The 15,828-nt window shown below is 35.6% G+C and overlaps 1 protein-coding gene across 2 annotated transcripts; it reads right to left on the reverse strand.

The window, feature by feature from the left end:
• Positions 1-7,071: 7,071 nt before the first annotated feature.
• LOC109054064 (homeobox protein Nkx-2.2a) lies at positions 7,072-14,306 on the reverse strand. 2 transcript variants are annotated; one of them, XM_042742929.1, is made up of 3 exons: positions 14,130-14,306; positions 8,940-9,245; positions 7,072-8,223 (listed from the first exon to the last, which is right to left on the reverse strand). In XM_042742929.1, exons 2-3 carry the CDS (start codon positions 9,205-9,207, stop codon positions 7,673-7,675), a joined length of 819 nt encoding a protein of 272 aa, XP_042598863.1. In that variant the 5' UTR covers positions 9,208-9,245; positions 14,130-14,306; the 3' UTR covers positions 7,072-7,672. The 2 variants fall into 2 exon arrangements, with proteins under 2 accessions (XP_042598863.1, XP_042598862.1); XM_042742928.1 differs by lacking the exon at positions 14,130-14,306 and having other exon boundaries at positions 8,940-9,823.
• Between the last annotated feature and the right edge of the window lie 1,522 nt (positions 14,307-15,828).

Genomic DNA, 15,828 nt, shown 5'->3' on the forward strand with positions numbered 1-15,828 from the left:
AGTGAGCAGGCAGAGCAAGATGCATGGGGAAGGCAGATATATTATTTTTCTTATATTTGTTTATTTTTATCATGGACCCCACCAAATATATCATTCTTATATTTAATCTACAACCTCTCCTTGTACCATAGTAGAACTTTATTATATACCATAGCTAAATTTGTCATAGGCTTAAAGTTAATGATATGCTAATATGCTAATGAGGCACCAGTTTTGTAGAATTGACCTATTACTGCTTTCCACTGAGATGGGATGTGAAATTACATAGTAAAACCAGTGATAACTGTAGTCCAGAAAGAGGAAAGAAATTTACAATTATGACAAACTCTGTCAAAATCATTTATAATGCTGGTGTCTTGTCTCACTAGCCAATTCAAATTGATGGTAATACTTCAGTTTAGGGAGCAATTCTCACCATTACCTAGTTGCTTATTAGTATGCATATTACTAGCAAATTAGGAGTTTATTGAGGCAAGAGTCATAGTTATAAGACCTTACACAGAATTAGACCTTTAAAAAAGTATTCCTGTGGCTCAGTGGCAGGGAATTGCGTTAGCAGCGCAAAAGGTTCTGGGTTTGATTCCCAGGGAACACATGTTAGGTAAAAAAAAGAAAAATTTTAGCCTGAATACACTGTAAGTCGCTTTGGATAAAAGCATCTGCTAAATGCATAAATGTAAATGTAAGTATGACCCTGCTGTCACACTGTTGTTGTTGTTGTTAAAATCTTGCCCTCTTCTGGCAGAGGTCTGTCAAACTCACTGATTAAGAATAGAAGAGCATATTAAACAGCCAAACAAAACAAAACGAAATTAAAAGAAACAAAAACGAAATGAAACAAAACATAACAGGAATGCTGCACAAAACTGTTGACTAAATTAAGATGTAATTCATGGAGTGACTTTGATCCGTGAATAGTGTGTAATGTGTATTTATCCCTTCTGGACTTGCAGTGGAAAGTATATTGCAAGAGTATACTGTATGCAAAACTTCAAGACTCAAATTTACTTTAAAAACACAGACTGTTATGCTCGTACTGTTTTATTTATTAGTTATAAATTTTTAGATAAACCACAGAAACATGCAATTACACGTAACACAACAAGTTTAACATTTTGTTGAAACACCAGCAATGATACAAATTTTTCACCAAAACTGAACTAAACTAAACTAAACTAAACTAAAATTAAATTAAATTAAATTAAATTAAATTAAATTAAATTAAATTAAATTAAATTAAATTAAATTAAATTAAATTAAATTAAATTAAATTAAATTAAATTGGAAGAATAATAATAAAACAGTCATAATAATAACAGGCATTTTTGGTTCCATAAAAAAAAAAAGTTCAGAATGCTTGCATACTTACCTTTAGTCCATTTAATAAGCTTCTTAATTTTCAAGGAAGTCTCCAAAATAATTTATAATTTTGCATCAAAGGTGTTTCATTTCATGATGATATAATTTCATGATATATATATATATATATATATATATATATATATATATATATATATATATATATATATATATATATATATATATATATATCATCATGAAAAATGTTGAACAAAAACAGTGATTCAACTTGATGCAATAAATATAAACAGCCAATGACCTGTACAGGAAGCTGTATGATTATCATGAACAAACATTTTCTTCATATAGCATCAACCTAGAAACATCTACTGTAAATGAATGTCTATATCACATAATCCATTCAAAGGTAGGAAAATATTTTACTTGGTGAATTTATTGTGAATTTGTGCAATCTCATTCCAACATTTTACATTTTTGTACAATCTGCTCACTGCTTGACAGTTATGTTAAGTGGTGGAGTTTTTGTCAGATTGTGCACATTTATATTATACAAATTCTCATGATGTATCAACCTTGAATGCTATCTAACTAAAAAAAATAATAAAAGCATTAAGACTTATTTTCCAAATACTGTCAATTTATTCTTCCTTAACAAAAATATTTTTTAATGATTAAAGAACCAGAATAATTAAGTAGTCAGATTCAGAACTAGTCATTTTTCCAAACTTATCATTGTAAACATTGTAATGCTTTCAGCATTTCAGGTCCAAAATGTATTTATAAAAAAATCAGAAAAAGTGTGTGTATATCACTTCACTCTATTAAAAGACTAGACTATGCCCTATTAGTTTTCATGTATTTATCTGTAAACTATTGTTATTATCATTATGAAATCATCTTTGTTGTCCACACTGATTCAAGCCACGGAGGATGGACTCCCCCTGGTGTTTCGGTTCTTCCAAAGTGTTCTTCTTAGGAATTGGTCTTTGCAATGCATGCTTGATTTATTTATTTATTTGTTTATTTATTTATTTTTGTATAGACAGGAAACAGTTTGTGATCACTCTGGAGTCCTTAAAACGTGCCGTTATAAAGCAGGTGTCCCAAAATCTGGGAGTTCCCTTATATCCTGTTGTCTTCCACATGATCGCAGGATGCAGGCCTGAGTCAGTTCAGCTTTCCACCCTTTCCAAATTTTGTAAGAGTTATATTTATTTATATATTGATATAAACAAGTTATATAAACACAAATAACCACAAGAGCACACAAAGATACTTTGTGTTTCCGTAAACTGAGATGCATTGACAGTGTGATGGAAGACTATCATTGTGTCAAGGAGAATTTGTGCCTGGATTGTCTTTGGAAGAAATGCTGTACTAGACAGGTCAAATACTAAGATGAGTCAAGTCAGCTAGGCTCTAAACAAGCCTTTCTATATTTATACCCACACTGACTTTCTCCCAGAGGAAGTTAAAGTTCTGAATCGCTGTTAACTTCTGTTATATTCAAGACAGTGGAATAATTGTTTTGTGTATTTATTTTCAATATTAATGCATTCACTTAGCTCATTCAACATCACACAACTTTTAGGGTTTTTGCACCATTATGGGATGCATTGGCTTAGCCATAATTTACAATAATTTTGTTTTAACTATCATGCAATAATGTGAGGGGGCAAAACCTAAAGGGAATTACTCACGCCATTTTACCATTGTTTGAATAAAAATACAACTTTTTTTAACCAGTCAGTCAAATAACCTTTCATTTGAAACACATTGAAGTCTTTGTAGTTTACATAGAAATTCAAATGGCTTGCTTGGTCGAATTACTACATTTTTAACTTTTTCTGTCTGCAAATCCACTGAAAACCTGGATTTACAATCATATTTTTGATTTCCCATAACTTAAAACACTTGTCATGTTAGGTCATATGAAAAAATATAATACCTAGTGCATTGCAGTTATGCTTGTAAAAACAAACCTAATTCTGATCATGACTTCTATGAAGTAATCACGAGCTCAACTTCATTTTTCATTTTTCTTTATTTCTTGATTATTTATATCCATTGTTGTGTTATGAAATTCAGAGTCCACTTAACATATGCCTAGAACACTCAAGAAAGCACTTAACTTAGAAACTCTTTTAACTATACAACTATAAGTGTCTGACCTTTAGCAACCTGGCAGATTTCACTTTAATTTTGTATCATTTATTTAATTATTTTTGAAATCTGATTGGCTGAGTTTTTAATGAAAGGGATTTAAACATAATTATATATATATATATATATATATATATATATACAATTGCTTTCAAGTATATTACATTGGGAATTGCAATAAACAAATGCATAAATGAAAAAATAATGAAAACAATGTTTTTACACTATTGTTTCTGTCACTGGTGCATTCAAACTGTAGCCTACATTTTGCAGTTACTTAAAAAATGTTATGACAAATCCAGCTTTTGGCTACTAGCAAAAAAGTGCACAATAAATGTGGCGGGTTTTGATCCAGTTCTTGCCGTTTTTAACACTTAAATATGGACTCTGGGAAGTAAGAGTGCAGGCAATAATTTAGTGGTCATGCATAATCAGCAAATTGTATGTTAAATACCGTAATATATAATTTATCGGTTGAAATGTTCCGAGAAGGCAACGTTTGATGGCAAAATAATAACATCAAGGACGCTGATAACACTTATCCACATCCAGATCTGTGCTCTGTATTATGCTTGCTGTGATGCTGGAGTTTTGGTTTGTGTGGACCAATTGCGCCTCTCTGCGGATCTTGTTGTAAACACCACAAAATTCATCATGGCATCTAAACACCTCGCTTAAACACAGCGTTCAGTTTTAACTCTATTATTAAACTTCAATAATAGACCTACTACCTACCGTTTTGGGTGTTTGTTGTTGTTGTATCGATACAATTATCGACATTTGCAGCATGAAATTAACTTGACTATTCTTAAACTGGTCCTACGAAGTGAACAACGTCACTGGTCCTTTCAACGGGCTCTGTCGCCATCTCGTGGCAAGTATATTGGTGATCTGTGATTTGGTCCATATCACACTGAAAATGCACTCATTTTGTAACACATTTGTGGTTGAATCTAATCTGTATCTTCTATTGGCAATAAAATACCAAATTACTTCCTTCAAATGTTAGTCCTGCTTATTAAGGCGCTGAGAACCCTCATTTGGAGATATGGATGATAAGAAATGATTCATGTTGAAGTTCAAAAAAATGGTAACAGTTATCTGGATCCATGGACACCTAAGTGCACACTTCCTGAAATATCCCATTTGGAGGCGTGAAAGGGTTATTATCCACGCGTTAACTTTAACGCGTTTGCGACTTCCTTACTTTTTATTCTTTCGATAAAATAGGCCTAGTCCAATGCTTCATTGTGTTGTTTTTTTTATTATTATTTTTATACAGAAAATGTTTTTCTTTACCACCCAATGCAGATGTCGTGTCCTCAGGAAATTTCATGGAATCTTTATTTTTGTTATACGCGGGATATTTGGTGAATGGTTTATCCTTCTATTTTAAAAAAGGAAAGAAAAAAATATAATGCAATTTAGTATATATATATATATATATATATATATATATATATATATAGGATATCTATATATATATATATATATATATATATATATATATATAGGCTACAATATATATATTTATGTATATATTGTTGCCTATTTTGCAATAGATTGATAGATAGATACCAGTTCGCATCTGCATTATTAAATGCACGTTTAGCTTTTAAATAATAATTGGACATTTCCATTCGCAGAGGAAGAATCAACACGTAGGGTCTTTCACTTATGCGGGACAGGAAATATGAAAGTATCTATTAAATAGTTTTGAAGTTTTAGCGCTACAGACTTTGCAGAACATACAATAATCATTCCCTTTCAACGTCAAGAAAATGGGGAGTTTATGAGAGGGTTAAAGGAATGAGAGAACTGTTGTTAGCACTTCTATATCAAGGAAGAAGGACTCCCTGTTATCTGTGAATGGGTTTGCCTTCTTTTCCAGAATAGATATAGCACGAATTTTTAATTCGTTTTTCTTTGAGAGACAACAATGCTGTGTTTGAAAGCGGAACACAATTTGGGTTTTGTGAGGGATTCCTTTCTCCTCTTGCGGGCCCAGCTGTCCATATGGAATAGAACGTGTACAACAAGCACCACAATGGCACCAACTGACAGGCGCTAAAAAAAAAAAAAAAAACAAAAAAAAAAAAACAAGGATATATCTCCCTGACTCAGGGATGCACTGGTCCAGATAAAGGACCTGAATAGCACCAAGAAATGCGGACTGTCTTTCTCCCTCTTTCCACCCGGAGATACACTCCCCCTGTTAATATGCACGCCTCTAACATTCACAACAACCGACCCTAAGCTTTGTGAGGTTTTGTGTCATGTACTGTATATTGTGCTACTATAGACTGCTCGAAAGTGCTTCGCCACATTGTTGACCATCAGTTCAACGCAACTGTGGCCAGGAATTTTTTTTTTCTTCAGAGCGCAGTTTTGCTACACAATCACAGACGGAAAACTAATCGGAAAGAAAAAAAAAAGCAGTGGTAAAACTTTGGAAACGTTTTTTGTCTTTCTCGGAAATGGTACGCTGAAGAAACGTTAAATATACCGTAACAAATTACTTCTTATAGTCGACAACAGGTGTAGGCTATTCTGTCATTTTCACACCTTTTTCTCCTTAACAAACAATAGCGGTTTTGCAAGAACTATCAAAACATTAGTCAGATATTAAATAGAATTCTTTTAAAACATAAATTAATAAATAAACAAAAATATAAAAAAAATCACAATAAAACAAACTGTAGGAATCATAAGGGGAAAATATCAAGTCGCTTAAGATTAATTCTGCAAATAATGAGCACAGCGTTTGTTTAATTAAAGCCAAGATTTACACTCGCATCTGCTTTAAAATATATGTGAAAACCAAACCATTTCGGATTTTGCACTGAACCATAGTATTGACCCAAGACACTAATATACGATAATCCTCACCGGGAAAGCAACCAATGATAGCTGTTGTTCTTGCCTATTTAAAAGCAAAACAAAACAAAACAAAACAAAACAAAAAATCCCTTTAGTAATTTTGACTTTTATTTCTTAGCCTACATCCGACTCGTATGCGGCCGCGGTGCATATCAGTTCAAGCTAATAACTTATTCGATAGGCTACACAGTGTGGCAAAGCGTAACAACACATTTGTTTAGTTGACAATAAAATATTCTATAATTGCATTGTAAATAATATTAAGCTAACAAAACTTTGTCACGTGTGTTTTCTCTCTTAAATGTGCTGTTTTAACACCCGAGATGTCAGCCGCGGAGCCTGAAAAGGAGAGAGCGTTTGAATGAAAAGCTGCTTAGCTGAAGAAGCCCTCTTATATTAAGTGAGTGGATTTTTACCCCCATTTCACAAGTGACTTCAGCCTTCTTATTGCTGAAGTGTTCGTACAGATAAATTCGGAAAACTGAACCCAATTGTGTTGTTGATGAAGTGACAAGAGCGACAAGCTGTCCAAAACAACATTTGTGCAAACACAAAGGATTTACAAATTAGCATGTTTATATTATTTGCATTCATTCGTTCTACTAGTTTATTATAAAGTTTTTGTATTAATGGGAGATGGCGAAGGAACTATCCATATTTTGCAAAGGAGTCCGAAATCACTGAGACCAAACGCAAAACAAATCGGAATTTCTGAAACACATCATTTTATTAAAAGTCTTAATAAAAAGAATTGTAGACCTCCCTCGCCAGCGCGCGGTGTTATTGAAATTAACATGAGGGATATTTATCGACAACTGATGTTCCATTTTCCCTAAATATCGGAGACATTTAGGCTATAGCTTACTGAACGGTCAAACATAATATTGCAAACAGTTATCACAAAATATTTACATAGAAAACAAACCAGTGTAATAAGCTAAAGATTGCCAATGTTTATTCATGGCCATAAATATATTCGGTCCATTGTAAAAGAAAGAAATAAAATTTTCTATAATCATAAAGTGGTTTTGCACGTGCTTAGAACACGAAGGACAAAAGGAAAACATTTCTACAACACACAAACATACTTTACAAAATTTCACAAGAGCTTTAACATTCTTAAATTTGGGGAGAGGCTTGACCCGGTTTTCTTAACGAAAACATGTAAACATGGCGCACACGTCAATCCCCAAAATAAATTGGTGAGAAAGGGTCAAGCTGCAAAAATAAAAAGTTTTGTATTTTTGTTTGGAAAGCTCCCTACTGCGGTCTTTAAAATGCAGCCCTGCGTTTGCAAGTCAGTATTTGTTCACCAAGTCCACTGTTGCGTTTGCACCAAGTGATGTGCTGGGAACTGTGGCGTGGTGGCGGCGCTGTAATGCGCGTTATATTGCATGTGCTGGAGAGACTGGGCGCTATACGCGGAGAACGGAATTCCAGCCTGAAAAGTAGCTGCCAAGTCCTGAGCTTTTAGCGTATGGCAGGGCTTGCCATCTCTGACTAACACAGGCACGGCCACCCGCCTAGGAGAAGGGAGATGGGTCACTTCCATACCTTTCTCCGCCCGGGCTCTCTTCATTTTGTATCGATGGTTCTGGAACCAGATTTTCACTTGGGTTGGAGTCAGGCGGATCAAACTGGCGAGATGCTCCCTCTCCGGGGCTGACAGATACCTCTGTTGCCTAAACCGGCGCTCGAGTTCGTAAGTTTGTGCCTTGGAAAAGAGCACCCTCCTTTTGCGCTTCTTACCGGAGTCGCTGCCGTTGCTCGAAGTTTCCTTGTCGTTGTCCGGCGACTCGTCCGCTGAAGGTTCCGGGGATTTTGCAGACGGGTCTTGAGAGTTTGCGGATAGGCCGTGTACTGGTTCAAATAAATAAATATATAAAAGAAAAGGAAAGGAAAGGGGGGAAAAACTACATTTAATACCACATCAAATAAAATTTAATTTTAAATCGCAAAAAAGTGTGTGTATATATAGGCTATAGCCTATGTGACAATTCTTTGTATTTGTCTTCAGTTATACAAACGAACAAATATTTGCCAAAGAACATTAAATTAAGTCAGGCGGGCAAATAAATACAGCAAATCAGCAATCTGTTATTGCAGATCTGTTCAGAACATGAACATGTTTTTTATTTTAATAGGTCCTTATTATCACGGGGCGTGTGACCCAAACTAAACGATGATTTTGCCGTATAGCCGATTCAACAGTTACTGATTAACAAAGAGGAAAATGTAAAGGAAAACTATCAGTCAGTAAAGCTCCCAGAAACTGTCTGGGAAATTTAAACAGGATTCCTGAAACAAAAAAAAAACAAAAAAAAATGTAGTGCTGATAACTCATTTAATGGCAGCTATGGCCACAATCCAGAAGCACATAATAGGTTACGCCTTTAGACAAGCGCAACAGTGGAAATCTACAGATGAATATTTGTCTACTACAGTAGGCTATCAAAACAAGGATTTTGTCAAATGATTTCAGCCGTGCAAAATCAAATATTTGTGAGTAAATATTTTTTTTTTTTTTTTTTAACAATCGAAGAGACTTTGAACTTGCGTGAATTCTTGCTACTTACATGAGTATTGGATGCTGTCCGTAGTTGCGAGCCATCTGGTATAAGGATTGTCGCTATTATCATAAAACGGATTCTTTAAAGGCAGGTTTTGAACATTCTCTAAAGGACTTTGCACTAGCACTCCAGGCGTTTTAGTCGCCTCCGAACCCTCCGTATCTTCCTCGGTCCCGGTGATCGATCCTTCTTCATCGTTAGTATCAGGGAGGTCCAAAATGTCCTTTACTGAAAAGCCCGTCTTTGTGTTGGTCAACGACATTTTCTGGGGCATTTGACGCAGGGAAGTTGCTGCACCAGTTTGGCAATCCTCTGTTTAAAAACACAAAGCACAGATGATTTAATGAATATAGGATCGGTGCGTTTCAGCGCGAACTAAACTGAAGTCGACGCATGAGGCTCGATCGGTAACCGTTGCTTGGGGGGAAAAAAGTAGGGCGAAATCAGTTCTGTAAGTCCAGGAAGAATGCCAAAGTGACTGAAGTGGTATATCTAGCTCGTGGATATTGCGCTACTGCTGGGTGTTAGGGGGAAATAAGCCATTACCAGGCTGATCAGTCCATATAAGGTTGGTCTCAACACATGAACCTGCAGTGAAAAAGCATTAAAAACGAAAAAGGTTGGCCACGTGTGGGCGGGTCTTGGGAGTCAAGTGGATGAAGACAGTGTTTGCCGATGTGAAATTGTGGGTTTTGGGGAGATCCTAGCCTTATACCATTGGTGCTTCAGAACATGATGAGTGGTATAACGTGTCAATTAATTACAAAGATGGGGAGGGCCTTTTTACACCCTATTTACATACAAAGAACCTCCAAGTAGCTTTATACACATCATAGGCCTTCTTGAACTGGAAATGGACAAAACCTGTGCATATTCCTCACTAGTAACTTCTAACGCATAACGCAGATGTATATAAATAAATGATGCACTGAAAGTGCTGTTTGGATCCAGCAGTTAGGAGGATGTCTCTTTGTAATCCCCAAAAATGTTTATTTAAAAAAAAAAGGCCAACGAAATCGCCTCTAGTGGTAACAGACTAATTTATGTAGGTCAATATTTTGGTTCGGGATTAAGGAGAAGGGTTGTTCACTGGACACGATTAAGCCATCAAAAAAGATGAATCGGGAAAGAAATAATCAATGATGTTGTTTTTTTATTATTATTTTGTATTATTATTGATGATTATTAGCTTATTATTGTTACAGAAATTATGACTTAAAAAAATCTTTTGCAATTTGCATAATTTGTAATATCATTTAGCGCACGTTAAAAGCGAAATATTACTCATAACATTTTTTTTTCAACGTTTCTCAAAGACAATCGAGATGATTATGTGGATAAACAGTAAAACTATGTTCAAATTACATAAACGACAGTTTACTACCTCCTTTTTAAAACAAATTTCTAATCATTATATTTGTATTGCTTCTTTCCGTTGTCCGCAGCACAAAAAGTGAAGCATTACTGTTGTGTATTTTGCCTCTCCTTTTCAACCCTCTGTCCTATCTTTTCTTTTTTGCCTCTTTGCCTCCTATCTAGTATGTGATGTGGGTGACAATGTTGCACGTTTCTAGCCAGTCCTCTGCTCATCCTGGGTGGTCGGACCCGGGCAAACACAAATACAAACCGATTGCTAAGCTGCAGACAATAGGGGAAATGTAGACAAATGTCCGGCTCCTGTTGGAAGCCTTTGTCCGGCCGTAGTTTTTGCATTTATTTAAGGGCCAAAATAATAGATGATTGACGCCCCTGTACAATACGTTCTAACTGTTTGGAATAAATCTGAGGTTGTTCCTAGTTGTCATGGCATTCACTGCTTTCAATGGACTATCTCTTCATTCATTTCTGTACCCCTTCACAATATCAAGGAAAGTCCTTCATCTCTCTCTCTCTCTCTCTCTCTCTCTCTCTCTCTCTCTCTCTCTCTCACACACACACACACACACACACACACACGCAAGCACACATTCTAGGCGCACTTTCTCTTTTTCTCGCACGCATGCAAACATTCAAGATGGTGATAAGTGGGGTACAAATGAGATAAACCTGCTTCTTTATAGTTTTCATTATTAATTATGTGTTGAATATATATATTATTGCTGTTGTTGTTATAACTTAATCCCCAAGTTAACGTTACTAACGTTAAATTCAGTGATTAAGTGAATACTGAATTTCACGTTCGCTTTCTGCGAGCGAAATGTTTAAATATTCGATAGGATATGAAAATGAAAAATATATACATACATACATACATACATACATATATATATATATCCTGTAGGATTCTGGGTTTAGCAAGATTTACAACAGCAGCAATCTCATCGAAAAAAAAAAAAAAATGAGCATGATATGGTAAACACGCAAGTAACCACGCATATTTTTCATCCTATGTTCAGTTTCATAATCAGTTACCTGATAGGTAAATACTTAACCAGAGTTTTACGTAGAATTAATCATGCAGCGACAGAAAAATCAGACAATGGGAGCATTGAACTGAACGGGCCAGGAGCAAAGTCGAACTGTGAACGCTTTTCGCAAGGTCATTCTCCCAGCCTTCCCATGCCGCAGAGACAGGTTACTGAACACATCCTTGTAACCATGAAATGATAAATGACGAGAATCTTGCAAACGCACTCTATACGTAGATTTAAACTAAACACAGGATGCACTGTTACTGTTACAGTCTTTGTTTGGCATTAATGCAATTTCGAATTTTATTTCCAGAATAGCATAGGCTGGTAACAAAAAATAATATATAAATAAATAATGTATTAATTAATATCCCAGTCTACTCTGTTCCAGTGTAACCAGCACAATACTCCGCGATCGATGGCAGGACTCGTGGTTTGTCTGTGGCCAGTGATTTGGGAATGTGTTTGAACAATTGAACCGAGGAGTTCGGGTAAGGAGAAGTAAATGTGCACAGGCTGAGTGGCTATACTTCACTTCAAGAGCCATTTCCTTCTGTTTACCTGTTTACTTTCGCAGGTAGCTCAAATAGACAGTTTGTTTTTGCGCTTATACTGAAAAGAGGAGCGACAGTATCTTAGCTCACCGATTTGAGTTAAACTAGTGTAATTCCCAGTGAGCATTCACAACGGTGTTTACATCGCATTTGCTATCTAAATATTCAGTACTTGAGGTCCCCTCTACAGTTGTGGGCACTTGGTGTCAGATTGGCTAGAGAAGGCGGAAAAATGTTTAGAATCTTAATTTTCAGTTAAAAAAAAGGCAACACTCGTTTTAACAGCAATAATAATAATAATAATAGGCTAATAATAATAATAATAATAATAATAATAATAATAATAATAATAATAATAATGCGCGTTGAGTAAAACGCGCACACTTTAAAATTGTATTTCGGTGTCTATTATAGGCATCTTTTCAATTTCAGAAAATAAATCCTTAATCAATATTTAAAAATATTTAGTTTTTAAAATAAATCCAACAAATCATCATAAAGACAATTATGAATTATTTTTGAGGAAACAACTGACGTTCTCTGCAATCTTGTGTAACTGTATATAGTTAGCATGCTTTAGATTTATTTTAAAATACAATGTTTCGTAAATACGATGATACAATAACGCTAAACATCCATTAATTAATTCCTTGTCGAACAAAAATGTCTGAACCTGTCATTTTATGGAAGCTATTGTTAATAACTGGGGACAATAAAAAAGACCTTTATACGCTTGATTAAAAAGAAAATCCTAATGCTGCCTGAAGGCCAGGAGACTATAATAACGTTGATCATTTCTTGCTTTAATCGACGAATTTCAGCGTATTCCGGTGCCTTGGGCGAGCAGTTAAGCTTTGATAAATGTAACCCTGTTTCCCTCTAGGTGCTCATGATAAATGTATAAACTGACAAGAGCGATTTTCTGCTTTTCCCCTGCGATTAAAAGGCCATAACAGGGAAATGTTGGTATAAAAATAAGTCTGGTGGTTTGTGAGACTTAGCCGCTGCCCGAAGAAAATGCCCTGCAGCACAGATCGTTTGGAGCTGGTCTGATTCTCCTGACTGCAGGGCAAACGCTGCGCCTTTATTCGTCTCAGAGCCTCTAATGATTAAACATGTCTAAAGGAGATTAACACGGTGCCCATGGCCCAGGGACATGCCTTCATTTGTTTAACTACCAGTTTATTTGTAACGGTGAATTTCATGGCGCATAGTGTTAAATTCTCCGTCCTGGCACCTTTATCAGACTACCCAAAACAAATTGGTTTAAGGATTATCATTTTAATCACTGTATCTTAAAGTCCACTGGGACGTTTGTCTCTATTTTTGCAATCCGTTTGAAATTAATTATAGATTAATTGAAATAAAATGGCCCTGCTTTACGCACACGTGAAGTTAGAAATAGTAGGCTACATATTTCAGAGCGAGATTTCTTTCTTTCACACCAATAAATTATACTTGCATCCAGTCATATGATTTCCACTGAGGGTGATGGTGGAGATGGGCAACGAAGAGACATTTTTGATACTCGGGCGAACTCTGCCGGTACAAATGCGTATAGCCTGGAAAAAATGAACCAAAATGAATAGATCTAATGGCGTTTTCCGCGAAACAGAAACACCGGTTTTGGTTATTTTACGTATATATATATATATATATATATATATATATATATATATATATATATTATATATATATACACACACACACACACACACACATAAATAAATAAATTAAATACAGTTAACAATGTGATGATAAACGATGAAAACTTATAAACAGCAGCAACAGCAACATATAATAATAATAATAATAATAATAATAATAATAATAATAATAATAATAATCATAATAGTAATATATGAATACTTTTATTTATGGTGAGAATGACGCATAGGTTTCAAACTATTTCATGTAGTTATGCATTTTTTCATATCCAGAGATTGCTGTTTCATAATAAAGGGAAGAATTTCTGAAATGATTTTCGAATATGATAAGGCGTTAACAGCAAGTGGAGGATTGCACCGCACGAAACATTACAAGCAAGTTTACCTTTAGACTTTAGGCTTTTAATAGAACTCACAAGTGCTTGCGCGTGCGCCTGCACACACACACACACACACACACACACACACACACACACACACACACACACGCAAGCATTTAATCTTTGCACAACCTACCTAACGCACTGTACGCGGAGAGGTCGAGTGATAGTAATAAACGCTCACCTGGCGGCTGACGGAAGAGGGTAAGTGGTGCAGCTTGCGTTAAGACACCGCACTGTTAATGAAATATCTCCAAATGAAAGTAAGGACGCACGCACCGATAAGTCTGATGTGCTTTATATACCCGGGGAGCAAGCACTCCTCTTCTGATATTGTCCAAGTACGTTTGCATAGCTGGCGAAGTGGCTCTGCCTTAGATTTGACACTAACATTACATGATGTTTGTTTTCCCCCTGCAATGACGCGAGACAAAATATTGGCCATATGTTCGTCGGCAATAAATTGGTCATGAGAGCAAACATGGTTGCCTCATAAGAGCGCTTTTAGCTGATCTGTATTCACCGATTCATGCTACACTGTTGACCAAAGTGCTATTACTGCCTTCTGTGTCGTTTTGATACACTTAGGCTGTGAACTGTCCAAAGTTGTTTATTAAATCAAATAGCCAAAAAAAAAAAAAAAAACTTTGTTCACGTGGCTTTGGTAAACCTGCGGCTAAGAAAGTCTCTGCCAGAAATCTCTACAATAAATCGCTTGGTTGCCACGATGGTGCACGGCCAAATGAGCAGATGTGGCATGTTGTGTTGGTTAAAGCCCCGTTTACTTAAGATACCCTTTAATGCAGTTGTTGATATCCGAGGTCAGAGGACTCAGGTCTCATCTGTGGTCTACTCAAGGTGTGAAGTCAGGGCGTACCAACATTTTCAATCAATTCAAACAGCTTAAAGTTTCTCGTGATTCTCCTCTTACAATCTGTCTGTGATGTGCGTAATCGAGTAATTCCGAATATGGGTAATTAATAATTAATTGGCAGACTTACGACAAAAGTAAATATAGATGTGTAAAGTTAAGCCTCAGTAGTAATTGAAGTAGGCCTATTACAGATTCCACAGATGGCTAATGCTAAGAGCGATGCTTTATCTAGTGCTTAAATAGAAAATGTCTATTTAAATTACATGCATCAATATTTGTCATATTTTACTAAATAATACAGCAATGCAACTCTTGAACTGTAGCCTATATTTTATTTGCTTGCAATGAAGAAATAGCTTTGTTAGAATAGAACTTTTTTTTTCACCTAGCTCAAATTTAACAAAGAAAATGACATCTCTAATGACTTATTGCCGTTTCAATTAAATAGAGGCCTTGCTGTAATGTAAGAATGTAATGTAAGACATTTATCACAGTATCTAGTTTCCATTTAAATATAAAGATAACCCTTTTGTGTTATTTTTTTCTCTCACAATATGTAGGCCTGCACAAATAAAATGTATTATTTTATTAATTTATTTATTTTCTGTACAAGGAGAGCATCTTCCCAAACTAACAAACTGTGTTCTTATCGACAACTGCAACCAGTCTCAAAGATTTTATTGTGGCCAGCTTGGAATCTTTCCATCACAATGATGGTTTTGTTAAATACGGAGGGAGCAACCATCCATCAGTGGAGGAATACATTACCACTGGTTTTTGTTGGGCACCACTTTACGGGTAAAAGACTGAGATTAGCCTCATGTTATCCTTGCTCTTGAGAGCAATGCCACAGTGTGACGAACACATATAAATAAATTGGACTCATCACTGCATTCAGATTCCATATTAATCTAAAGAACCTGGATCGGCAAGCAATGTACTCATGAAGCTCCTTGCCAGTACAAAAATCCTTTCCACTCATCCTGTTGTGAATCGTTGTGCAGTGGGA

This window comes from Cyprinus carpio, chromosome B17 (genome assembly GCF_018340385.1).
Source record: "Cyprinus carpio isolate SPL01 chromosome B17, ASM1834038v1, whole genome shotgun sequence".
Lineage (NCBI taxonomy): Eukaryota > Metazoa > Chordata > Actinopteri > Cypriniformes > Cyprinidae > Cyprinus > Cyprinus carpio.